The following is a 27,003-nucleotide window of genomic DNA, read 5'->3' as shown; positions in this document are numbered from 1 at the left end:
GCGAGGTAGGTGGCCGCCTCTAACACGCCTATAACTGGGTGCAAGGTGGGTGGCCGACTCTAACACGCCTATAACTGGGTGCGAGGTGGGTGGCCGCCCCTAACACGCCTAAAACGGGGTTCGAGGTGGGTGGCCGCCCCTAACACGCCTATAACTGGGTGCGAGGTGGGTGGCCGACTCTAACACGCCTATAACTGGGTGCGAGGTAGGTGGCCGCCTCTAACACGCCTATAACTGGGTGCGAGGTAGGTGGCCGCCTCTAACACGCCTATAACTGGGTGCGAGGTGGGTGGCCGCCTCTAACACGCCTATAACTGGGTGCGAGGTAGGTGGCCGCCTCTAACACGCCTATAACTGGGTGCGAGGTAGGTGGCCGCCTCTAACACGCTTTAACTGGGTGCGAGGTGGGTGGCCGCCTCTAACACGCCTATAACTGGGTGCGAAGTGGGTGGCCGCCCCTAACACGCCTATAACTGGGTGCGAGGTAGGTGGCCGCCTATAACACGCCCGTGACTCATCATGCGTCTAATTAATTGGAATAATCAATCGATTTCAAGTGTTTCTTTAACTGTTCACTTATCAATTCTATTTGAAGTTACGGCAATATAAAGCGCTATTCATTTTTCTTAATCAAACCTGTATTTTTTGTTACTATTTCCAAGTTAAAGGCCTTCAGTGAATTTTTCTAAAGAATTATCCGTTTATTCGCACTTAATTCACAACTAAAGCGACTATAGTTTCGTTATCAAATTTAAAAATAACATATAATTGCGTAAGATCCCCAAATCTGTTTGTAGACCTGGCACCAGTTGCTCAGCAGACTGCAGAATAATGCGGCCAAACAACAGTTCTTTTATTTATTATTGTTCTCTTGTTCTCGCTGCCCAGAACTGCAGAACAACGTAACAGACCCGCTGGTCATGGTCGTGCTGGGCAACAAGCTGGACTTGCTGGACTCAGGCCCCCCGGAGTCTCGTCTGCAGAGAAAAATTTCGCGTCAAGTCGCCACGGAATTCGCCGCGCAGGTCGGCGCGGTGTTCTTCGAGGCCTCGGCGCTCACCAACGATGGTGGGGATACATTTGCATTATTGCAACTTTATGAAACTGTTTATATAATTATAAAACTGTTATATAATTTATAAACGAAGCTTGCAGCCAAGCAGGTCCCCTGATATACAAAAGTTATACTTTGGAATAAATTGAAACTTTATGAAAGTGTTGATAATTTACGAACGAAGCTTGCAGCCAAGCATGTCCCTAATATACAAAAATTATACTATGGAATTTAAAAGCAAAGAAAACAGTCAGAATATTAACCATTTCTTAAGAATGAAAACGTTTTGGAGTCCAGCTCCGATCGTCAGTTCAAAAGTTCAAAACCTATAAGAAAATAAGAATCAATTAGAAAACTAAATTCACATCGAAGTTAAAAACATAAATTGACAAAATAAAAACAAATACACATAAGGAGACAGGCCTATCTATTTACAATTTCAAGGGGATAGGAGCTGAAGGCTGCATTTAAACCAGGTTTCTGTTTAAAAATGTACAGGGATTCTAAAATCCGTAGGTCAGTAACACCGGTCGTGTAAGCTAGAACACTGAAATCACTATCAGACACCGAAACATTGCACTGCTCGGCATGGACGCGCACAGCTGAATGAGGAGGATGCGCAAGTAAAGTTCCCGTTCTAAAGCTTCTGCCCTTATGCTCCGCCAGCCTAGTGTAAAAATTGCGAGACGTCATACCGACGTACGCTGATGCGCACCGCGCACAACTGTATCTATATACTAGGGACGAACGCATAAAAAGAGGGAGAGCATCTTTATACTTGAAGAACGAACCGATTTTGAAGTTATTCACCAATATCACCTGCAGATTTACATTCGGAATATATTTATTGATCAAATCTTTCAATTCCCTAGCCATAGTCTCAGATGCTTTACCGAAGTAGGGAAAAGAACAACAAGTTTTCTAATTGATTCTTATTTTCTTATAGGTTTTGAACTTTTGAACTGACGATCGGAGCTGGACTCCAAAACGTTTTCATTCTTAAGAAATGGTTAATATTCTGGCTGTTTTCTTTGCTTTTAAATTCCTGGTAAATTTGCGACTTAAGCAATTTAGTAATTTTTATGCTTATACTTTGGAATATTGCAACTTTATGAAATTGTTGATAATTTATGAATGAAACTTGAAGCCAAGCATGTCCCTAATGTACAAAAATTATACTTTGGAATATTGCAACTTTATGAAACTGTTTATAATTTATGAACGAAGCTTGCAGTCAAGCATATCCCTAATATACAAAAGTTATAGTAAGCAAAAACGTATAATTCGTTAAAAGTCGAGGATTAAAAATGAAAATTGTGAAATTATCGTGCGCCGTTAACTTCTAAGTGCCTTCATACCTGTGTGGTAATTGAATTTAGTTAAACTGTGAAATCAAAACATCCTTCAGCATTAATGCCATATTTTTTATATCGTAATTTGATGTAGATTTGCTATATTTGGTCTAAAATTAATCCAAGTGCTGTTTTGCAAGAAATATGACAAAAAGATGTTGTTGCCTCCAACCTGTAGTTGTTGACGGTTCACCCACTACGATGTGGTTAACCCACCACATGGTTGACCCACTACATGGTTGACCCACTACATGGTTGACCCACTACGTGGTTGACCCACTACGTGGTGGACCCACTACGTGGTTGACCCACTACGTGGTTGACCCACTACGTGGTTGCCCCACTATGTGGTTGACCCACTACGTGGTTGGCCCACTACGTGGTTGCCCCACTACGTGGTTGACCCACTCCATGGTTGACCCACTACGTGGTTGACCCACTACATGGTTGACTCACTACGTGGTTGACCCTGTCTCTTATACACATCTAGATGTGTATAAGAGACAGACCACGTAGTGGGTCAAACACGGAGTGGGTCAACCACGTAGTGGGTCAACCACGTAGTGGGTCAACCACGGAGTGGGTCAACCACGTAGCGGGTCAACCACGGAGTGGGTCAACCACGTAGTGGGTCAACCACGTAGCGGGTCAACCACGTAGTGGGTCAACCACGTAGTGGGTCAACCACGTAGTGGGTCAACCACGTAGTGGGTCAACCATGTAGTGGGTCAACCATGTGGCTGTCTCTTATACACATCTAGATGTGTATAAGAGACAGCTACATGGTTGACCCACTAAATGGTTGACCCACTACATGGTTGACCCACTACGATGTTGACCCTGTCTCTTATACACATCTAGATGTGTATAAGAGACAGGTGGTTGACCCACTACGTGGTTGACCCACTACGTGGTTGACCCACTCCGTGGTTGACTCACTACGTGGTTGACCCACCACATGGTTGACCCACCACATGGTTGACCCACTACGTGGTTGACCCACTACATGGTTGACCCACTCCGTGATTGACCCACTAAATGGTTTACCCACTACATGGTTGACCCACTACGTGGTTGACCCACTACGTGGTTGACCCACTACGTTGTTGACCCACTACGTGGTTGACAAACTACGTGGTTGACCCACTACGTGGTTGACCCACTTTTGCCCCACTATGTGGTTGACCCACTACGTGTTTGACCCACTACATGGTTGACCCACTACGTGGTTGCCCCACTATGTGGTTGACCCACTACGTGGTTGGCCCACTACGTGGTTGCCCCACTACGTGGTTGACCCACTCCATGGTTGACCCACTACGTGGTTGACCCACTACATGGTTGCCCCACCACATGGTTGACCCACTACATGGTTGACCCACTACGTGGTTGACCCACTACGTGGTTGACCCACTACGTGGTTGACACACTACATGGTTGACTCACTACGTGGTTGACCCACTACATGGTTGCCCCATCACATGGTTGACCCACTACACGGTTGACCCACTACATGGTTGACCCACTACGTGGTTGAACCACTACATGGTTGACCCACTAAGTGGTTGACCCACTACGTGGTTGACCCACTACATGGTTGCCCCACTATGTGGTTGACCCACTACATGGTTGACCCACTACATGGTTGACCCACTCCGTGGTTGCGTGCAGGCGTGGACGCGGCGTTCGACCACATCGCGCTGGTGCTGGCGAAGGCGGCACGGGAGGCGCAGAAACATGGAGTGAGTTTCTGGCTTTTGCCTTCATTGAACTTTCTGTTCAATTAATGCATATTTCTAATTGTTTAATTAATTAATTGTTTCTATTTCTCTTCAATTAAATTATTTTTGAATATTATATATGTGAATATATTTTTCACTTTGAATGAGTCAATAACTTTTAAGTTTAGCACTCGTATTTTAATGGTATTTCAATGACACCGAAGTTATCAGTTCCAATTGCGTTCTGTTCATTATAAAATTAATAGTAAACTCTAAATATTTTCAGAAAACTGCGCCTGTTAAAACATCGATAGTCGTGAGTGGGCAGCCGGCGCCCAGCAGGTCGTGTTGCTGACGCAGCAACTGCTGCTCTCTTATCAACTACCGCGACATGAACAAAACAATAACTATTCTATAACATAAACAACTGAAAAGCAATAAATAACATGATCACTGATGCAGGTAACAAAAGTAGAGTTACTGCCCCAGTAACAAGTGAAGCGTTACGTGTTATTACACCATGGTCGTTATTCGGTAGGGTTTGAATGGTAGTTTTCTTATTGGTTGAATTTATCAACGCAAATAAGTAACAAACTATGCATTAGTAGTTTAAGATTAATATATATATATAATGATCATAAGCAATAATTATACTAGCAATGATTATATATGAATAATGTATGCGATTTTCACACCAAATAAAGTGGATGAGATACGCGCTATTTCAATTAAATTAGTAATAATAATAGTGATGTAAGCCTTTTATTAGACCATTGGACCTGTCGCTGATTCTGAACTTCACAGAATTTTCGCAGCTTGTTGCGGTCGAACATGCAACTCACTGCTCCTATTTGGCTGTGCCTTACCGTCCGGCCTCGTTGCAAACTTTAAAATACTCAAGTGAACTTGTGATTAGAAAATTGAGTTTCAAGGTGATTTTTTTTTCAATCTAGTAATCATATTTATTGCTTTATATAAATTGAAGCAAAGGGCTGTTTTTTTCTTGATTTTATTTTCATCCGTCACGACCAAGGAAAATTCCCCAACCCAAGGCATCCTTCGATATGTCTCACATGTCAAACAAGAAAACGATAATTTCTTTTCATTTTTTTAAACTAACAAGAAGGATTTGGCTGAACCTCTCGGTTGTTGTTCGTCAACGTGATCCTGGTGCGGCAGGATTCAGTGACAGAAGGAATGTTTCGGTGAGTGGTTAACTCGGCAACCATTACGAATGGTTTATTGATGCACTATACTGTATATAGTGACTATACCATCTACCAAACGCTGGTGGTGTTGCTTTGTATAAGTAATCCCTGGGATGCGAGAATCCCGTTATAAATGCCTAATTCAGCTGCTCATTTTTAAAACAATGTAATATTAATTTAAAATATACATATACATATACATGTACATGTATATTTTAAATTAATATTACTTTGTTTTAAAAATATACATGTACATGTATATTTTTAAAACAATGTAATATTAATTTAAAATATACATGTACATTCTTGAATGAAATTCAAGGCCAATTTGCGTTAATTGGGAGCATTACTGACAGTTACAGTATCTATCTATGTCCAGGTAGAGGTGTTAGTATTATGTCATGTATGACAGTATATTTCACATATTAATTCATATAAAATATTAAATATATTACAGTTAAATATTTACCGAGGAATCAATTATATTTCAAAATTGTATTCAACATATTTGATCCCAAATTCTATTGTAAAGTTATTGTTACTGGCAGGATGCCTCACATTTTTTATATACAGTCTCAGTAAACTCTAAAAATGTTGTTCTAGTCTAGATAATAAATAAGTTTTCATACATTTTAGAATTTATTTTCTGTCTTTAGATACGAGGTCAAATAGATAGTGAACGTCGGTAGACAAATGGTTAAGAACTGAAGACTTTAACTTTCATGCAGGAGAGATATTATTGCGTCCCAATCCACTGTGAATTTACAAAGGTGATGTTAATTAACCATCATAGTTTCACCACCATTTTAACCACCCATCATCGTTTCACCACCATTTTAACTAACCATCAACATGTCACCACCATTTTAACCAACCATCAACATGTCACCACCATTTTAACCAACCATCAACATGTCACCACCATTTCTCGAACAAAATTTGATCTTCCGGGACGCCAAATTCGGCCAACATTTCCGTGACGTCACGTATCATCGCTGGAGGGCCGCACACGAACGCCCGCACGGTCCTGTAGGGGGACAGGGGCGCCGCCCCCCTCCCCATGTCTGGGGGAGGGTTGTCCCCAGGGGCGCCGTAGGGGGGCGGCGGGGGCGCCGCGGGAGTTGGGCGCCCGCGGGTGAGGTGGTCAAGAGCTGCCAAGAGGTCGGCCCTGGCAATGCGGCCTCCTGTTAACAATAAGAAAAAGAGGCGTTCAGTAATATTACCAAGCATTATTACTTAATCAGAATATTAGGAAAATCTAAAAATGGTTCCCTGAACATGATATTCATGATTTATATATTGTGTAATTATTCTCCTCCAGAGGAGTTATATGAACCAGGCATGCATTACCTGTGTTTGGTTACGCAACTGAGGACGTGTCAACTGAGGACGTGTCAACTGGGGACGTGTCAACTGAGGACGTGTCAACTGGGGACGTGTTAACTGGGGACGTGTCAACTGAGGAAGTGTCAACTGAGGACGTGTCAACTGAGGACGTGTCAACTGGGGACGTGTCAACTGGTGACGTGTCAACTGGGGACGTGTCAACTGGGGACGTGTCAACTGAGGACGTGTAAACTGGGGACATGTCAACTGGGGACGTGTCAACTGTGTACGTGTTCACGCCCGGAAATGGACATGAGGCTTAATTAAACATGCGCTAATCCCCGTCTCAGGGGGCACGTAACCGGCGCTTAGCTCGTCGTCTAAATGAAAGGATGCGCTGAAGCCATTGTGACGTCACCAACAAACAAACATGAAATCGTAAATCAGAACGAACCAAACGAAGACTAAATTATTTATTTGTATGACGGAGCACAACTGAGGGTCGGATAGGGGATGCACAAGCATAGCACACAACTGACGTTTGTGCTACAGTACACAATTGAATATGAAACAAAAGTGATTATTAGAATATGGATTATAAAATTACAGCGTTAAGGTGCTTCTACACGGGGCGATTAGTTGCGTCTACTAGACGACGCAACTAAAATTTGTGATGCTTGGCGTGTTCAGAGGCAACTAGCTGGTTCATTGCAGGCAGAGCAACTCGAGTTGTTTTGAAGCAGTCTATTGCGCTCAGTAGCCGCCCGGCCGTCATACCGAGAACAGCTGCGTCGCTCTCTCTCTTGCCTACTGTAGCGCGCACTGCTGTCGTGCTCTCACTTGGCTTCACCGTGCACAACCTTACTCGACGGCTCACAACGTCGCACTGGCGCACTGTCCTGAAAACACACTCCTCGTGTATAGGCTCTCAGCCTGCAAAACTGTAGTAGACGAAACTAATCGCCCCGTGGATAAGAGCTTAAATTTGTGTGTTTGCACCAACGGACGTTTGTGCGGGAGTGGTGACAGGCTGGGGTCGGGAGGGTCGCGTGTGGTGAAGAACATTACTTGCAGGCTGGGGGACTGGCGGCACAAGTCCTCGAGCAGCCCCTGGGGTGGTGGTAATAAGGGGTGATAATAACGGGTGTTAATAACGGGTGATAATAACGGGTGATAATAACGGGGATATTTGATCTTGATTGTGCGAGTTTTGCCACTTAGGATTTTTTTTCGAAAATTTAAGCTAAATATTTTTATTTAAACAAATTTTATTTAATGAGATTCAGTCGCAGATTTCATGTTGACATTTGAACAGAAATTTGTTTTTGAATTAAGCAATGGGAAGTGTAATGCGTCGTAGTGCATAATAATCTTATTTCATTACTAATTATTTTCGATGAGAAAGTTAAAGGATATGATACGATTAAGAATATGATATAAGATTTGATACGATGAAAGATATGATATGATGAAGGATTTGACATGATGAAGTATATGATATGATGAAGGATATGACATGATGAAGGATATGACATGATGAAGGATATGACATAATGAAGGATATGACATGATGAAGGATATGATATGATGAAGGATATGATATGATGAAGGATATGACATGATGAAGGATATGACATGATGAAGGATATGACATGATGAAGGATATGACATGATGAAGGATATGANAGGAAAATAGCAAGGAAAATAGCAAAGAAAATAGCGAGGAAAATAGCAAGGAAAATAGCAAAGAAAATAGCGAGGAAAATAGCAAGGAAAATAGCAAAGAAAATAGCGAGGAAAATAGCAAGGAAAATAGCAAAGAAAATAGCGAGGAAAATAGCAAGGAAAATAGCAAAGAAAATAGCGAGGAAAATAGCAAGGAAAATAGCAAAGAAAATAGCGAGGAAAATAGCAAGGAAAATAGCAAAGAAAATAGCGAGGAAAATAGCAAGGAAAATAGCAAAGAAAATAGCGAGGAAAATAGCAAGGAAAATAGCAAAGAAAATAGCGAGGAAAATAGCAAGGAAAATAGCAAAGAAAATAGCGAGGAAAATAGCAAGGAAAATAGCAAAGAAAATAGCGAGGAAAATAGCAAGGAAAATAGCAAAGAAAATAGCGAGGAAAATAGCAAGGAAAATAGCAAAGAAAATAGCGAGGAAAATAGCAAGGAAAATAGCAAAGAAAATAGCGAGGAAAATAGCAAGGAAAATAGCAAAGAAAATAGCGAGGAAAATAGCAAGGAAAATAGCAAAGAAAATAGCGAGGAAAATAGCAAGGAAAATAGCAAAGAAAATAGCGAGGAAAATAGCAAGGAAAATAGCAAAGAAAATAGCGAGGAAAATAGCAAGGAAAATAGCAAAGAAAATAGCGAGGAAAATAGCAAGGAAAATAGCAAAGAAAATAGCGAGGAAAATAGCAAGGAAAATAGCAAAGAAAATAGCGAGGAAAATAGCAAGGAAAATAGCAAAGAAAATAGCGAGGAAAATAGCAAGGAAAATAGCAAGGAAAATAGCGAGGAAAATAGCAAGGAAAATAGCATGGAAAACAGTCAGGAAAATAGCAAGGAAAATAACAATGAAAATAGCAACGAAAACAGCAAGGAAAATAACTGGGAAATTCAAAATGTTCTCTATGAATACGTCTCGGGAGGCCAGCACCATCGTGGGCATAGAAATTCAAGTGAAAGTGTAACGAATTCGTGCAAATTCATAAGATGGACATAAGAACCTAAATTATTAAAGAAGAGGCAAAGTAGCAAAAGAAAAAAACATATTTGTTCCTTTGTATCATCTTCATATATTTGTAAAGCAATTTTTCATATTTATATTGTGAATAATAAATCTTATAATTGAGTCGTCCTCCATGATAATACTTTTCAATTATTTATTTGATTAATATACTCATGATGCAGCCAGTCTCCAAACCGTTTCAATGTAAGCTAAGGTTGATAAATAGACAACTGGGGACGTGTCAACTGGGGACGTGTCAACTGGTGACGTGTCAACTGGGGACTGTCAACTGGGGACGTGTCAACTGGGGACGTGTCAACTGGCGACGTGTCAACTGGGGACGTGTCAACTGGGGACGTGTCAACTGATGACATAACTGAGACATAACTGGAGACATAACTGGGTAAGCAACTGGCCTGCTGATGGAACCAGTTAGCGGGCGGCCAGTTGGAGCGTTGGATGCCGAGCGTGACGTGACCGTCCCCAGCAAACTGGTGGGGGGCGCAGCACAGGGAGAAGCCCCCCACCACGTCCACCCCGGGGATGTGCACGTCCACCCTGGGCAGCTTTAGGATAATTACCCTGTAGATATTACCTCTATAAGCTGCTAAATGACCACTGCAACGGGATATTTTTTTCATTCTCTAACACTTTAAAGTCTATGAGCCTCCTACACTTTAAACGACGCCTGCAAATGTTGCCCCCAAGCATCAAAATATTACCATCAACAAAGCCAGCGGAAGTGGGTAAAAAACCCACCGGAAACGGGTAAAAAACCCACCGGAAATGGGTAAAAAACTAACCGGAAGTGGGTAAAAAAAACCACCCGAAGTGGGTAAAAAACTCACCGAAAGTGAGTAAAAATCCCACCGAAAGTGGGTAAAAAAAACACTGAAAGTGGGTAAAAGACTCACCACTGGCCAGCCTTGAAGCGGAAAAGTGGGTCGCCCACCGCGACGCTGCAGCCCACCACGGACGGCGACTCCTGCCAGACGCGCGTCACGGCGCCCGCAGCGAGCACCGCCGCCCGCGCCACGCCAGCGGTCAACCGCAGGTGCTTGTTGTCGTACTTCTCCGTGTTGTTTTTGTCATGGTTTTCGTCGCACTTATTGCTTTTATCGGGATTTTTATCGTAGTTGTGGTTGTTCTTCTTGTTGTTTTTGTCGTGGTTTTCACCGCACTCGTGTCTCTTATCGTTGTTATTGTTCCCCACATTTTTGTGGCTGATTTCACTGGCGAAATGAGGCGATGTATCTGGGGAAAGGGGGACAGTGTAGAAATAGTGAGATAAATGTGCGGTGGTGTAGAGGTACCTATAGTAACACGTGAGGAAACTGGCAATTAAAATTGAAACCAGTCCTGACACCTGAAAGGTCTTAGTATTTTCGGCATTAAATAAATAGGCCTGGATAGGCCTGACAACATCTTGACTGACAACATCTTTACATATGCTTTATATGCAATAAAGCACCATTAATTCTGTCTGTACCGAGAAGAAATCAATTAAGTTATATGTGGTTACATCAAATGTATTGTTCTCTGTCATTAAGTTACAAAACCCTGGTGCTGCTTCTAAGTCAATATTATCCAGAAGTATCAGCACTGAAGATTAACTCAAGCCAGGCCTGTCGATTATAGTAAAATCGATTCTGTTGCTGATTTTATCAAGGCTAGCTGGGTCTCGATCCAGCAAAACACAATTCCTAGCCAATAAAAAATGATACGATTTCTTTTTTTTCAATCAAGCGAAAATATAACTCAACATATTTGCGATTACTCTGTATTCAAGCACACATCACTCACGGAGATCTCGTGGTGGTGAAGACATCATCGGACGCGATGAGCTGAAAGGAAACATTTGGATTAGATCCACCAAAAGACCGATCTGTTCGTTAGCAGAAGTGGTGATCTCAGTATAATTATTGTTGCTATCATGCCTAGATCTTTTGTAATGATGTCGTTAATAAAGGAAATTACGCGGGCTTAACGATCACATAACAAATGATTATTGAATGCCTCGTCACTGAGGCTGATCAATGGTCGTTAAGAAATAAACATATTACAGTATAGGCATGCAATCAGATGTTACTCCAATGATCCATCTGCACGCCGTGTACGATGATAAGGATGCTCTAAATGCACACTTCTTCCGATAATAATGCTTCACCGTTTGCACATTTCATACGATCATAAACATGCACCATGTGTACGCTAAATATATACAGTTGTATACTAGGCCGGAGAACTTTTTTTGAACTAGCTAAATTGAGGTTCGGTAACCAGTTAGATAGAAGTTCAAGAAAATGACTAGCGTTATAGCGTCCCATAGCACTTACTTCAATAATACTTCACGGACTCTAGGGATGCCTGGTGCTGAGACGAGGCCACCATAACATCGTGCAAACGTCGCAGGATTGCACCACACCGCACGTGTTGTGAACATGTCCACGACACGAACTGAATGAGTTATGAAAGCGTAACTATTTTTGAAAGTGCGTCTTCAGGTTATAAATTGATGTTCGGTGTCGACGCCATAACCAAGTTTTACAGACTGGCAAAAGAACTTCGCATGTTTAAGGATTTACTTCACCTACCTCAACAGATTATGAGTTTGTCGAGGTCGTATTTGCATGCACCGACCAAAAGCTTATGAGAGACGTTGAGAAATATTTCGATCCATTTTCTGTTATAGTGCTCCAAGTTTCAATTACACTTTTTGTGAAGGGAGCGCAGCCATAGGCCACAAATTTTACTCTTAAATAAGCCCTTGAGCCACCGCCCAGCTTTATCATGCATTAACTTAACTCAGCCTCAGAGCTAGAAGCCGCAGACTACGCTTGAACTCCGTAATCCAGACAAGCGATGCACTGCCGAAAGATAATAGCGCCGTAGGTCTTCTGCCAATGCTTTAAGCATGTTCGCTCATAAGCAGGCAGTTCCTCATCAGGCTGTACCTACTCCGGCCTAACCTCTTCTGGCCTAACCTATTCACGCTGTCCCGGCTCACAACCTTCTTGCAGCCAATGAGTGGCGCTACCAGCACATTTGGACCGCCTTTCTAACTTCCTGCAGCCAATGAGGTTAGGTTAGGTCCGTTCAGGTTTGTTTTGGGTGGAGAAATGTGGCAACTTGTGTAGGCTAGGCCTGAAGAGGTTAGGCGGGAAGAGGTTTGGCCAGATGCAGTATGGCCATGTTTACTTTTAGCAAGTTGTTTTGTGGATGTGGACATCCGGCGCTACGGCTTTGAGCACTTGACTTCATGGGCTGTTATGCACTCTAGCATTCTTACCTACGGAAGAAAGTATGGACTAACTGTGAAGTTTGGTAATGCTGGCCTTCGGCATGCGCCCCTTTGTGATGACTCTGAAGTAAGACACAAATTCAATATTCAGCTGGGCGCGTGCGCGTTGTCGCAACCCTCGCACTGGATAAATTATCAAATTTGCCCACGTAATCAAGGCAACGCATAACGGTTGAATATTAACCCCTAACCCTCCCTCTCCCAAGGGATCCAAAAGGAATTTAAACGCGCCTCTGGGTCTTATAAAATCCAATGGAAATTTCCCGCGGTCGGATTTGCTGGCAATAGCAGCGGCTTATGAATCACAAATCAAGGCACGGATGGGATAATGGTATTTAGTTTGGCCCAGGCAATACTGTAATAAAAACGAATGGAAAAAAAGAAAAAAATTAAATAACCGGTGTCAGCGGGCTTGACGAGGTACGAGTGCGCCATTTGATTATTAACAAAATTCAATGTTGGTTTTGATATTAATTTCAGATCCAAGATTAAAGCATAACGCTAGGCTCATGTGGTGACGTCACTCTAGATGGTAACACGCGACTAATGTGGTCGCTTGAAGAAAATCTTGCCCGAGACAAGAAATTTGATATTTATTTTTGAGATAAAGAACGAGCGGAAGAGAGATGGCCGCGCGTGGTCGCCTATATAAGGAGTGCTGGGGGCCCAGGGAGAGCAGTCGTCCCTCGGGCGTTGACGGGGCAACGTCCCCCCCTGAGGCTCAATGTTTTACTTGACCCCTGACCTCTAGCGCTGCAATCATAGGGGAAACAAAAGCGGTTGAGTTCGTCGATTTTACTGTAGAAGGAAGGGGGCGCCCACGCCCCCCCCCCTCCACCGCCTGCTCCTACTGAGTATTATGGACGAAACATCGGCGGCCAAACGCCGCATTATAGGCGTATTAAAGGAGGCCACCTGCCACTATAAGCACCGTCCATCATTCGAATGCAATATATACATACAAGCGCACCATCAGCAATACAATAGACGAATAGTCTAATAAATAGAGAACAATAAACCTCGTAGAACTCATATACAATAACTGGACTGCGCGACCATTAGACCATTAGTTGCTACCTCGCACCATTATTAACTCAAGATAAGGCCTTATATCAACTAATGGAAAACCATTGATTCAATAACACATCTGCTTAATATACATCGCCAAAATGTGAAGATCTTTCATATTTATTATCGGTCGATTTACATAAATACGATATATTTAATGCAGGGTCCTTCATTAAACAATTATAATGGAAAATAATGTTGTTTTTTTCGAAACTTCTTTACAGTTTAGTTCCTAGAGCTGCCTTATGATGTGTAGTTGCAGGGACAAGGGGAGTTAAATTCTCCCCAAAGGAGAATTTTTTTTGGAAATTCCAAGCCTTGATGACTCTAAAATTGTTCTAATAATAAGACAGCAAAAGAGAATAAATTGAAAAAAAAAAATTAGGAATAAAAATATCATTCTTTTTAATCAAACATGTATAATTTTTATTTCATCACACATGTACAATGTATGTTTCATCACACATGTATAATGTATGTCATCACACATGTATAATGTATGTTTCATCACACATGTATAATGTATGTTCCATCACACATGTATAATGTATGTCCCATCACACATGTATAATGTATGTTCCATCACACATGTATAATGCATGTCATCACACGTGTATAATGTATGTCATCACACATGTATATGTACACATGTACACCATCAAAAGTACAGAACGTAACCCAACATCAGAACAGAACATTGGCCTCTGCACTGCAGGAGGGACAGTCTACACAGCATCTACACAGCATCTACACACTGACTGTGCACTGCATCATACACTGCAATGAACCTTGCACTGCACAGAACACAGCACCGTGCACTGCACAGCACCATACACTGCACAACACACAACACACAGCACCATACACTTCAGAGCTCCTTACACTGCACAGCATACAACACACAGCACCATACACTGCACAGCATACAACACACAGCACCATACACTGCACAGCATACAACACACACCACCATACACTGCACAGCACACAACACACAGCACCATACACTGCACAGCATACAACACACACCACCATACACTGCACAGCACACAACACACACCACCATACACTGCACAGCACACAACACAACCCACCATACACTGCACAGCACACAACACACACCACCATACACTGCACAGCACACAACACACAGCACCATACACTGCACAGCACACAGCCTCATTACACTATCATGTATTCAATTATGTTATCAAGATCATGTATATTATAACAATATTGTTATCTCGATACACGACTTCATGAACGTGTTATAAAAACACCAAGAGAACACCTTTGGTACGTAATAATAATTTATAGTTACCATGACAATATTATGATGATCATTAACAATACAAGCTACTGTCACCCGCGAACCTCTATTTAACTCCACATTTTATTGTGCGAACAAAAATACAAATCAAAATTTCTACAGATAAATCAGAAGTTTCTTTTGACCGACAACCGGACAAGTTTTACCGTGATTATTGGCTTAAATGCTAGGGAGATTAAACCTACTTCAATAAATATTCGAAATGCATTATATCTTATAAGGACAATATCATGAGACATGAATCTTAATCATCTATAGAGATTTTTCCATAATTAAGATCATTAGGAATATCATTTTCTGTTGAATACCGACAGAAATAACAGATCTGTTCCTTCCTTAAACAACGGTGTCCTATTAATGCCATAGATAAAGCAATGCAAATAGAACAACATAAAATAAAACAACACCTCGACGCGTTATATAAAAACTTAACAAATGCATCCACGTTCACATTGACGCGAGGCAAATATTGCACAACATAATATTCAGGGTTTAGGGATTCATACATGAATAAATGACATACGTGGATAAATGACATACATTGTGCGACCGATTCATTTTCATGTTTTAAATTCAGTTTTGATTCCAAGACAAAATTAATTCATCGGATTTTCGCTCATGGAAGTCACTGTGTGGTAGAGCATTGAAATGCATGCGGACGTTATACGCGACGTTATACGCAGGGATAGGGTTACGCGACGTTATATGCAGGGGTAGGGTTATGTAGGGTTACGCAACGTTATACGCAGGTATAGGGTTATGTAGGGTTACGCGACGTTATATGCCGGTGTAGGGTTATGTTGGGTTACACGACGTTATACGCAGGCGTAGGGTTATGTAGGGTTACGCGACGTTATACGCAGGAGTAGGGTTATGTAGGGTTACACGACGTTATACGCAGGTGTAGGGTTATGTAGGGTTACGCGACGTTATACGCAGGTGTAGGGTTATGTAGGGTTACGCGACGTTATACGCAGGCGTAGGGTTATGTAGGGTTCCAATAGACATGAAGTACATAAGAATATAAAGTTCAGTTATATGCAGGTGGCGAGCGGCGAGCTACTGACGGAGGAAGGGTGAGTCGTCACGCGGCTCGTGGCAAGGTTCACGCTCGTCGTCAGGGACGTGGGGGGCCTAGCGCCCCCCTGGGACAGGGACGTGGTGAGCCTGGTGCTCTCCTGAGGTGGGGACGTGGAGGGGAGCCTGTTATTCCCCACTGGGGGTGAATGAGATGTGGTTCGCTTCCTCACCTTTTGAGGTTCAGAGACTCGTACGTCGTTCTCTTCGGTGTTAAAGTCTGTGTGGGGGACGTGAGGGTGGACATCCTGGGCATCAGGAGTCTGGGGGCAGGGTGAGGAAGGGGTGTAAGGGGGTGACGGGCTGGAAGAGGAAGAAGGGCTGGAAGGGGAAGAAGGAGAATGTGAGGAGGGAGTAAGTTCATCTGATGGTAACGCACGTATTCTCGAGTCTGACGAAGCGAGTGCGCGCTGCGGTTTCTCTTCCATTGTGTGACGAGGATGATCAGAAAAATTAACAGATGCCCCGACAACAGGAACAGATGCCCCGACAACAGGAACAGATGCCCCGACAAAAGGAACAGGTCCTTCGGCAACAGGACCAGAAGATCCGACAACCCTGTTGCCGAGCGAGGCACATTTTCCTACAGTTTCATGTGTTCCAACGCCTATATTTCTTCTGTTATTAGAATTATCATCTTTACCTAAACTTAAACTACAGACCACTTCCCTAGTATCAACAGGAGAACAGCCTCTATTGTGAACAGGACTTGTGCTACTAGAACAAAGGTCCTTATTGAGACGAGTACTAGTGGTATCATCGCTGCTAGTCCCACTAGGACAACTAGAACAAAGGTCCTTATTGAGACGAGTCCCCCACCGCCACCACCACCGCCACCGCCACCACCTCCGCCACCCCCCACCGTCCCTATGGTGGAGCGTTGGCTGCCGAGACTCACGAGGGTGGATGCGATGGCCAGGCCACCTGGGGGGACCAACATCAATTAGGAAAGATGTTTACTTTTTTCGAATAAATCTACAATTTTCTATAGATTCAGGTAAGATTTTAACGTTAACATGCTAACCAGGTAACTTTTACCTTGTAAATCGACAATTACTGCGAGAAAGAATTTTCCGCAGCAATGTTATTTAAATTTCGACATAGACACTTTTAATTACAAGAGTTACACTCATGAACGCTCTTGACCAAACGAGCTTAACCCTCGACCGCCGTATGTCACTCTCCTGGAACATAATTTTGAAATCAAATTATACGTAAACTATTGAGTAGAGCAACCTGAAGACGTTTGTACGCAACAGAGAACATTTCGAAGTTGTAAGTGGCGGCAACCATCAGTGCAAGTCAGTTTTTCGGGCAGTAGGCTTGTGACAATATTGCTCCGGTTACTCATGTCAGGCGGTAGAGGGTTAAATCAACCTACATGTTCCACCTGAAAGCTGAAATAGGACTTCATAAACCTACAACTCTAACTTCAGTGCACCATCCCCTATGACAAACGATCGTGTTAGGATGCTGGTGTATCGTGTCTTGGATCTCTCAAGAGCGAGCGCAAGGTGGCTATTAAACTTTATCTGTCGGGAATGTAACAACGTTGAACGCTTTAATTAACAGCCACCAGCTACATATCCAAATTTCAGGAGGTTGCTAGAGTACCGCGATGATGAGGGAAGCGTGACTTTTAGTGTAGAGTGAAGCGAGTTCACAAACTTGTCTCACTCACTGAGCCACAAAGTTCATGAGTGGCCGAAGTTGCACCAACCTGGCAAGTTGCGTCAGTCCAAATCTAATCTAAATAATCTCTCTCTAAAAGACCACAGTCGCTGCGCTTGTTAAAAGAAACACGTGCTTCTGAAGATGTTCTTGATTAACAACGACTAATTGAATGAAAAAAATACGTTAAAAATAAGCTATCGCCATAGCAGGGCGCGTCGTGTGAATGTGCTCAATGAAAATAATTAGTATAGGTTGGCATAATTTGTTCCTTTAAGTAGGTTTCATTGAAGACCGAAGAATTGGTGTTATTGACAATTTTCTTATTTAGTTTTTGCAATATATCGGACAACAAATTGTTAGAAGCAAAGTCCATAGCAACCAAATATTCCTTCAGGATAATCTATATTATACACACTATACACATTTCATTTGAAAATTAGCCGATCGCAGCGACAGAATTTAATAGAAAATTATATACTGTAACACCTAGGAAAAGGATCGCGGCATATTTAAGATGAGCAACATCAGGGAGAATAATTTTGATATCCTAATTGTAATAATTTTTGATATCCTAATAATTGTCAAAAAACCATCGCACTCGATGTTGTAACGCGCTGCTTCCACCCATAGCGATTAAGATCAAGTTTTCATCAATTAGGTAACATATATGCCTGTACAGCAATATTCTCTATATATAAAGTCTATGCATTTTATGCAATATAATGGATAGTTATTTGCCCCCATGTACCGGGGTGGTGGCTGGGGAGGTATAGCATAGGTAACATATATGCCTGTATAGCAATATTCTCTATAGATATAAAGTCTATTCTTCTCTATGCAATATAATGGGTAGCTGTGTGCCCCATGTACCGGGGTGGTGGCGGGGGAGGTACGGGGTGCCCCCCGTGGGGAGCTGCACGAGGAGGGACAGCACAGCGGCCTTGTGGTCCCCGCACACCTCGAGGGCGATGGGCGACGCCACCGCCGCCGCCGCTGCTGACGGCGACCACCAAGCCGCGGGACCAACCTCCTGAGGGGGGGACGTAGTCAAGTTAGAGAAAGATTTACGGGGAGGTTATTAGCTTACCCGTAGCCGGGCAGGTAAGAATCTCTTTTATTATTACAAATGATAATATATTTTAACCGTAGCCGGGCAGCTAAGAATCTCTTATTATAACAAATGATAATATATATTTATTATTTTACCCGTAGCCGGGCAGGTAAGCATGATGTCATCATGATTATTATAACAAATGATAACATAAATATTGATATTGGATGATGAAGGAATGATGATGCAGCAGACCTTGTTGACGGAGCAGGTGGAGTTGGGGGCGCCGCCGTTGGAGTGCTGCAGGATGGGGGAGGCATGCTCCCCCTCTCCCCCCAGCGGGGGATGCAGCTCCAGGAATATGGGCTTGAAGGGCCGGGCCGCCATCGCCTCCATCTCCACCATCAGCCGCTGCAACGCCGCCATATTTACTTCACTTATACATCTTATTTTACCTCATGTTCATTTGCGTAAGTCTTATTTCACGCAATATTACATTAGGGTTTCTTACTACCCTATAATATATTTTACTGCCCTATTGAATTATTTCAATTGAGGCTACGTCAAGATATTTGCGTTATTTACGTCAAGCTCATGTATGATATGATAATGAGCGTGCAGTTATTTTACGACACATTTTACGACAAGCCGTCATAATCATAACATTTTACTTCACAATAATGATGTTCTGGCGCTGCCGACAACAAAATTACACACCACGAGTTAAATTGCGTAATAATGTGAAATAAATATGTTACTGAGCTTATTTTGCGCTAAAGTTCAAAAAGTAAAGAACGTTGTCGCAAGTTTTGTACGTTTCAAGTTAAGTTTCAAGCCGTTGGCGGCTGACTCACCCGGCGGCGGGTGTAGATGTCATGACTCACCCGGCGGAGGGTGTAGATGTCATGACTCACCCGGCGGCGGGTGTAGATATCACCACTCACCCGGCGGCGGGTGTAGATATCACCACTCACCCGGCGGCGGGTGTAGATGTCATATTTCTGTTTGATCTTCCAGAGCACCGCGGCCACCACCAGCAGGCACAGGAAGCACCTGCACAGCAGCGGTGGTACAGCGGTTGCGTCTGACATGGTGGCAACCACAACCTGTGGTGGCAACCACAACCTGTGGTGGCAACCTGTGGTGGCAACCACGACCTGTGGTGGCAACCACAACCCTGATATTACCTCAGGTGCAGCTCAGCTACCACCACATGCACCACTCAGCTACCGCCACATGCATCCACATGCACCACTCAGCTACCACCACATGCACCACTCAGCTACCACCACATGCACCACTCAGCTACCACCAGTTGCACCACTCAGCTACCACCACATGGCCAATACTCCACGCTAGGAGCAGAATTCTCCACATGGGCCTATACCTTCAAAAAAAGTTAAGAGATCGTAAGTCCATCAGCCAATCATTGACGGCCTTTCAAGCAAAATCCACCAATCATAGACAAGAAAATAGAGCGTAAGTACTTACGTTCCCTTAGCGAATTTTGAAAGTATAGGCCCAGGAGCAGAATTCTACACATGAACAGCAATTCCTGTACGGAAAAAGTCCATTCCGAGTGATCGTGTATTCCTCAGCCAGAAGCCATTTTTCAGAAATGTTCTAACTCCTTCAGCCAATCACTACGGTTTTCTTCCAGCTGAACACGGTCTCTACAGTGTGCTAAGGCCGCTATGTGTACCTAGGCCGCTATGCGTACCTAGGCCGCTACTTCTACTTAGGCCGCTATGTGTACCTAGGCCGCTACGTGTACCTAGGCCGCTACGTGTACTTAGGCCTCTAAGTGCACATAAGCAAGTTGAGATACTAAGGCCCCCTTTTGTCCAGCTTTACTCACAGTAGAAAAATATAGAAGAACCCGAGCAGGTTGAGTTTGAGGTACTGGGAGAAGGACACGACGATCTCGACGGGCGGCGTGAAGTTGTAGACGTACACGTGGAACGTCGTGTTGTTGTGGAACGCAAACTCCGTATGGCTGAAGCGACGCTGGATGCGCGTACCCGTGAAGTTGCGTACCACCCACACCTCGTGCCCTCCACCTGGGGTACGTGGGGTACATTCGTGGGGGTACGGAATGGTTTAGAAATACCTTAGCCACTTTCTTTGGCAGTTACCCGGCCATGTTGACTCACATTTTGTGGCCGATATGATCACAGAGAAGATTTACTCATCATGATTAGCAATACTCCGTTATATTGACTCACTTTCGTTAACAGTACAACGCCACATTGAGGAGATAGTTACGCTCTTTATGAAGTAGCCTGCTGCATTACCTCACTTGTTTAGTCTTGACTCACTTTCTTAAGCATCGACTAACTTTATTAGCGTTGTCTCACTTTCTACACGTTGACTCACTTTCTACAGCATTGACTTACTTTGTAGAGCGTTGACTCACTTTGTAGAGCGTTGACTCAGTTTCTTTAGCATTGCCATGTTTCATTTCACTTTCTACAGCGTTGACTCACTTTCTACATCGTTGACTCACTTTCTACAGCATTGACTCACTTTCTACAGCGTTGACTCACTTTCTACAGCGTTGACTCACTTTGTAGAGCGTTGACTCAGTTTCTTTAGCATTGCCATGTTTCATTTCACTTTCTACAGCGTTGACTCACTTTCTACAGCGTTGACTCACTTTGTAGAGCATTGACTCACTTTGTAGAGCATTGACTCACTTTCTTTAGCATTGACACGTTTCATTTCGCAGGTATCCTATCGGAATGACTCACTTTCTTTGGCAGATATTTTGATGCGCGCAGGCTTCGAGGAGCTGATGTCGAAGTCTGTATCAACATTAGGTTTAGTTGGCACGTTGAAGAAGTTGATCTGGCGCACGTGTCGGTCCTCCGCCTTGGATAAGTTGAACGTGAACTGGTAGTCGATCTGGAGGTCGTCTGCAAACACACATACAATATTGGGTGATAATGTCTAAATAATGAAGCACTTCTTCATTTTCTCTTTCGAATAACGTATAAAGATTATTCTCAGGATTATGCAAATTTTGACTAATTTATAGAGCCTTCAAAAAAGTGACACCGCTGAGACTCGCCACCCCGACACTTGAGCGACCGGCTGACTGCCATGGAACACATCTCATGGTGCATCGTGACAGCACATTCATGATGTATGACACTTTTATTGTCTCATTTATGACATTATGACACATTTACTAAATTATTAGTTCAACTCTATGGAACATTCACGAAATTATTACACACGACGTCGTGGCCCAACAGCGTCATATTCATGACATTATGACACATGACACACGACGTTATGACACACGGTGCCGAGGCAGCGTGTGTCACTCACAGAAGCAGGATCCGTTCTTAGGGTCGCCGAAGTAGTTGTTCTGTTCGTCACATCTGTCACAGCGCTCGCCTGTCACGCCCTTGGTGCTGCAGTAACACCTCCCTGACGACCTGTCACACAGCGTGCCGTGTTCATTGCAGAAGCACGGCGTGCAGTGACCGCCGTTCACTGCAGAGCCATAGTAGCTTTGTTTGCAGTGCTCGCAGTGACGGCCTTCAGTGTTGTTAGCACAGGGCATCACACATTCTTGTTGCTGTGGTGCACGCTGTGGCTGCTGTGGTTGCTGTGGTGGTTGTTCAAGCACCAGACCAGGGTTGGACAGTTCGTGGTTGCCCACATCAGAGGCATGGAGCTGCGGTGTCACTGCAGTTTTCTTGCAGTAACTGTGGCCGTTGCAGTTGCAGGCTGTCACCAGAAGTGAGGTCTCATGTATTAATCAACTTACAATAATAGAGTTAATATTAAATAAAATTTAACTAATTGTTCAACTCCACGATGTCGCACCTAAAGACGATGCGGGAAGCGACAATAACGTACAACTACAAGACACTAATATTATTGTAACTAACATATACTAATATAAAATATTGGTGCATATACCGGCCAGTACACACGAAATACACCACATAAAAGTCAGTTTTTCTTATTGTCACGCAAGAATCACACAGGGACAGGCTAACATATACTAATATAAAATATTTATGCTAATATAGCATATAAAGGCCAGTACTCACAGAATATACCACATAAAGGTCAATTTTTATTAATGTCACGCGCGGATCAGCACTCACAGGGACAGGAGGTGAAGTACCAGCTGTGGGGGGCACAGGCAGCAGGGAGCAGGTGGCCGGTGAGGTGGTGACGGGGGGCAGTAACGCCCCCCGTCATGCATGTGCCGGTACCGGTGCCGCTACCATCATCACACCAGCCACACTCTACACCTGCCTGGCAGCTGCTGCACGACCGGTGCACCGTGCACGCGTCACCACCTGCACCAGGCACCGAATTAATTATTTATCAATTGTAATTATTTCTTCATAAATTTATGTAATTATTCATTTATAAATTTATGTAATTATTTATTTATCAATTTATCGATAAATTTATTGTAAATTCGACTCGATGCAAAGCACTAACCATAGAACAGACGGCATTGTAAAAACAAAACGTCACAATATAGCATTGAAGTATAGGTGGCCGAGTGGTTAAGATCTCATGTTTGAGGATGTGAATTGGAGGTTCAAAACCCACAATAAGTTGTGAAAATTCTGATCAAAGTCGGCAAGGTTGAGCGGTAGAGAATCTACCGGGCACTATATATTATATATTATTTTAAATTTCTCACGGTAAATAATAAATTTATAGTAAATGCGACAGGATTTAAAACACGCACTGAACGAAAAATGTTTTAGGAAAATCGTGGCCTGAGGGAAGGTGCGGGTGGTGGAAACCGACTGTATGATGGATATATAAAGACTTCAAACAATAGATAACTGAACTATATAATGAAAAGGGCTGGATTATCAAGCCTGTCATTGCTACTGAAGCATCACCGCTGCATTGAGACCTTCCTGGTATGCTAGTACCTATATGTGGTATGCTAGTTTATGTGGTATGCTGGTATATGTGGTGTGCTAGTATAAGCGTGGTCACTTCATACAAAAGCTTCGACAAGATGACTACGGAGCGCTGCTTGTCAGGTTGCAGTGGTCGGGTGTGGTGGTGGTACTCACCCCTGGTGTGGTTGGTGCAGTGGTCGGGTGTGGTGGTGGTACTCACCCCTGGTGTGGTTGGTGCAGTGGTCGGGTGTGGTGGTACTCACCCCTGGTGTGGTTGGTGCAGTGGTCGGGTGTGGTGGTGGTACTCACCCCTGGTGTGGTTGGTGCAGTGGTCGGGTGTGGTGCTCCAGGACCTGCACGCCCCGTAAGCAAAGGTCACGAGGTACGAGTTGTTGTCGACGCAGCGCTGGGCGTTGTGGCACCACATGCACTGGCCCTGAGCAGACCAAAGCAATAATGTCACTCAATACCAATATTTATAATAATATTATTATTAGTAATAATAAGGTCATCTGAACCAGGCAATGGTCCATACGTCAATATCAATCATCAGTTCACTCATCAAAAAAATAATCAAACAATATCAACTCGCTTAAAAATAATCCAATTGAACAGAAATGATTAACTGAAATGGGCAGAAATGATCAAACAGGTTTTCATGATGATGACAGAAAATAATACCAGGAGTGGCAATACTCCAGATATATGATGGCACGCACCCTGGTGCAGTTCTCGCAGGTGGTACTCAGGTGGCACGGTGCCAGATGACACGGCCTAAACTTGCCGGGGGTGACAGCGTTGCCAGACTCTGTCGACGACGGCACCTCGACAGACGTGGGAACAGGCGAGGCAGGTTCACTCCCCTCTGGGGAAGAACCATCTTGGTTCCTGCCATCTGAAGGCAGACCGTCTAGATTTTTTCTGTCCATTAAGGGTGTGTAGCCATCTTGGTTGGTACCGTCTGAGAAAGATGGGTCCTGATGCCGGCCGTCAGCTGGGTCGTCAGCTGACATGGTTGTGTTGTTGTACACACATTGGTTGTTCTGCAACCACACACACGAGGGCGTGGTGGTGCCGTGGTGCTGGTGGCATAGCTGGCACGATATCAGCACCCGACACCGGGCGGGGAGGTCCGCCCCCTCCGGACACTGCCCTGGCGACGTCACAGGCTGCCCATGCAACACCAGATCACTAACAATAGATAAAAGGATAATTAAGTTCACTTAGGTTAGGGAAAAGAATATCTTATGAGCGGACGTCGGCTCAACAGCCACCCAACGCACCGAAATCAAGATAGAAAACGTCGTCATTAATTGTATACTATATAAATAATTATTATTGATTATAACAATATTCATATAATAATTCCGCCAGCGAACCACCTTGGCACACACTAGCCACGCCAGTGACCCACCTTGGCGCCACACAGGCGACCCACAGGTGACCCACAGCTGACCCACCTTGGCGCCACACAGGCGACCCACCTTGGCGACAGGGCTGTCGCAGGCGTCCCTGCACCCCGCACCGCCGCACCAGACGCAGGCGACGCTGGAGTGCAGGCAGGTCACGCAGTTGGGCAGGGCGCGGCAGTGGGCATCCGCGTGCCTGGGGAGGGCGTGGTGGCGCGCCCACGCGGGTAGTGCCGCGGCAGACGCCGTCGAGGCAGGAGGGCGCGTGTCGCCGCTCCTGGCGGTGCCGTTGTGGTGGGGGCAGAGGATGTAGGAGGAGGGGTCCTTGCTAGGGTTGTAGAGCTCGCACTGGGATAGCACCCTACGAGGATGAGGTGGTGAGAGACACAAATTAACACTAATAACACGATTTGTAATTTGAAACTGGCATAAAAGAGTATATAATTAACGCTAAAATGAACTACAATATGAAAACGTTAATGATAAGTGAACGTGAATGGCAGAACTGTGGTGACACGCATACTTATCCATACACCTCACGTGTTCCAGACACACGTAGACAAGACTCACGTGTTCCAGACACACGTAGGGCAAGACACACGTGTTCCAGACACACGTAGACAAGACTCACGTGTTCCAGACACACGTAGGACAAGACTCACGTGTTCCAGACACACTTGACAGCAGGGTAGGCAGTAAGGCAGGCACGTGGAGTGACGTGCAGCACGCAGCGGCCCGCGTGCAGCAGCAGCACCGACCCAAGCAGGCGCCCGTTGAACCCCGTCAGCACGGCACCAACGGGGGCGCCCACAGCTCCTTAGGTGTTAATTACACATAAAACTTGTATCAAAAATAATTATTCTAACATTTTAATAATTATTCAACATTAAACTAGCATCTAAAAAAGTTTTTATACCATTCTAAGAATTATTATAAAAATGCCCCTACAGAGGCTGCTGTAGCGCCGTAAGTACAGAAATGTAATTTTCACACATATTTATTAATAAATTTATCGTTTACATTAATCTGCAAAATCAGCAAAATATAATTTTCAGTTAAAAATGACCAAGAGAATGTTTTGGAACTGACCTATATTTAAATGGGGGCAAACAATTTGACATGCAATACTCATCTTCATCTATGATTTCAGCATTAAATGTATAGATGATACACGAAATATGGTCAAGTTACCGTGGGAGGAGCTGTGCTGGTTAGTGCCGTGCTGGCCGTCATGAGGGACGGACGTGCGCGGGGCGTCCCTCAGCACGACCATCACGTGACCGTAGCGCGAAGTATCCACACCCAAGTCTGTACGTAGCAATACCATTACAAATTCTTCTTCTAATATCTTGATATGTAAGTTAAGAAGATGCCTTGACGATATTTTATATTTCAGCATTCTACCAGTTGATCTTTTATTTATCTTCTACACATCTTCTTCGCGTATGAAATTTTGGCGGCCACATGCGCGGCCAAACTTAAATTTGCTATCGTTACCTTAATTTGTTATCAATACCCTAATTCTATTATAGTTACCCTTCATTTGTTATCGTTACCCTAATTTGGTTAATGTTACCCTAAATATGTTGTCGTTACCATGCGTTAGCTGCTAACAATTGTGCAGGCGTTCGTCACCTCACAGATATGTATAACCCGTAACGACCTAGCCAGCCATCATCATCTTTCACTTTCCCTACACATTTATGATTATTATATTATATTTCTTATGTATATATATTATATATTATTATTTATACTTACGTGTCTATTATCTTGTGTGGCACACAACCCTCACCGTGTGGCTGCAGCAC

The 27,003-nt window shown here is 43.7% G+C and overlaps 3 protein-coding genes across 3 annotated transcripts; 1 reads left to right on the top strand and 2 right to left on the bottom strand.

The window, feature by feature from the left end:
- Positions 1–890: 890 nt before the first annotated feature.
- Positions 891–4,769, top strand: LOC108674018 (the record flags this gene model as incomplete). Its single annotated transcript, XM_047884635.1, is given in 3 exon segments — positions 891–1,068; positions 4,078–4,148; positions 4,414–4,769. Coding segments are annotated over 3 exon segments (288 nt in total). The 3' UTR covers positions 4,483–4,769.
- A 1,284-nt stretch (positions 4,770–6,053) lies between these two features.
- LOC108674017 (oxidoreductase NAD-binding domain-containing protein 1-like) lies at positions 6,054–11,766 on the bottom strand. The gene is made up of 6 exons (XM_047884636.1): positions 11,727–11,766; positions 11,194–11,234; positions 10,305–10,644; positions 9,807–9,948; positions 7,669–7,771; positions 6,054–6,519 (listed from the first exon to the last, which is right to left on the bottom strand). Exons 2-6 carry the CDS (start codon positions 11,219–11,221, stop codon positions 6,251–6,253), a joined length of 882 nt encoding a protein of 293 aa, XP_047740592.1. The 5' UTR covers positions 11,222–11,234; positions 11,727–11,766; the 3' UTR covers positions 6,054–6,250.
- Positions 11,767–16,123: 4,357 nt separating this feature from the next.
- Positions 16,124–26,324, bottom strand: LOC108674016 (attractin). Its single transcript, XM_047884634.1, has 14 exons — positions 26,321–26,324; positions 25,855–26,008; positions 25,268–25,553; positions 24,503–24,952; positions 24,093–24,219; positions 23,016–23,213; positions 22,225–22,629; positions 21,642–21,806; positions 20,750–20,951; positions 19,866–19,944; positions 19,147–19,302; positions 18,711–18,870; positions 16,986–17,090; positions 16,124–16,530 (listed from the first exon to the last, which is right to left on the bottom strand). Exons 1-14 carry the CDS (start codon positions 26,322–26,324, stop codon positions 16,124–16,126), a joined length of 2,898 nt encoding a protein of 965 aa, XP_047740590.1.
- Positions 26,325–27,003: the final 679 nt, after the last annotated feature.

Source organism: Hyalella azteca, unplaced genomic scaffold, assembly GCF_000764305.2.
Source record: "Hyalella azteca isolate HAZT.00-mixed unplaced genomic scaffold, Hazt_2.0.2 contig15762, whole genome shotgun sequence".
NCBI classification, from domain to species: domain Eukaryota; kingdom Metazoa; phylum Arthropoda; class Malacostraca; order Amphipoda; family Hyalellidae; genus Hyalella; species Hyalella azteca.
Note: the sequence above shows the minus strand (reverse complement) of the source record. Positions and strands in the feature narration are given on the sequence as shown.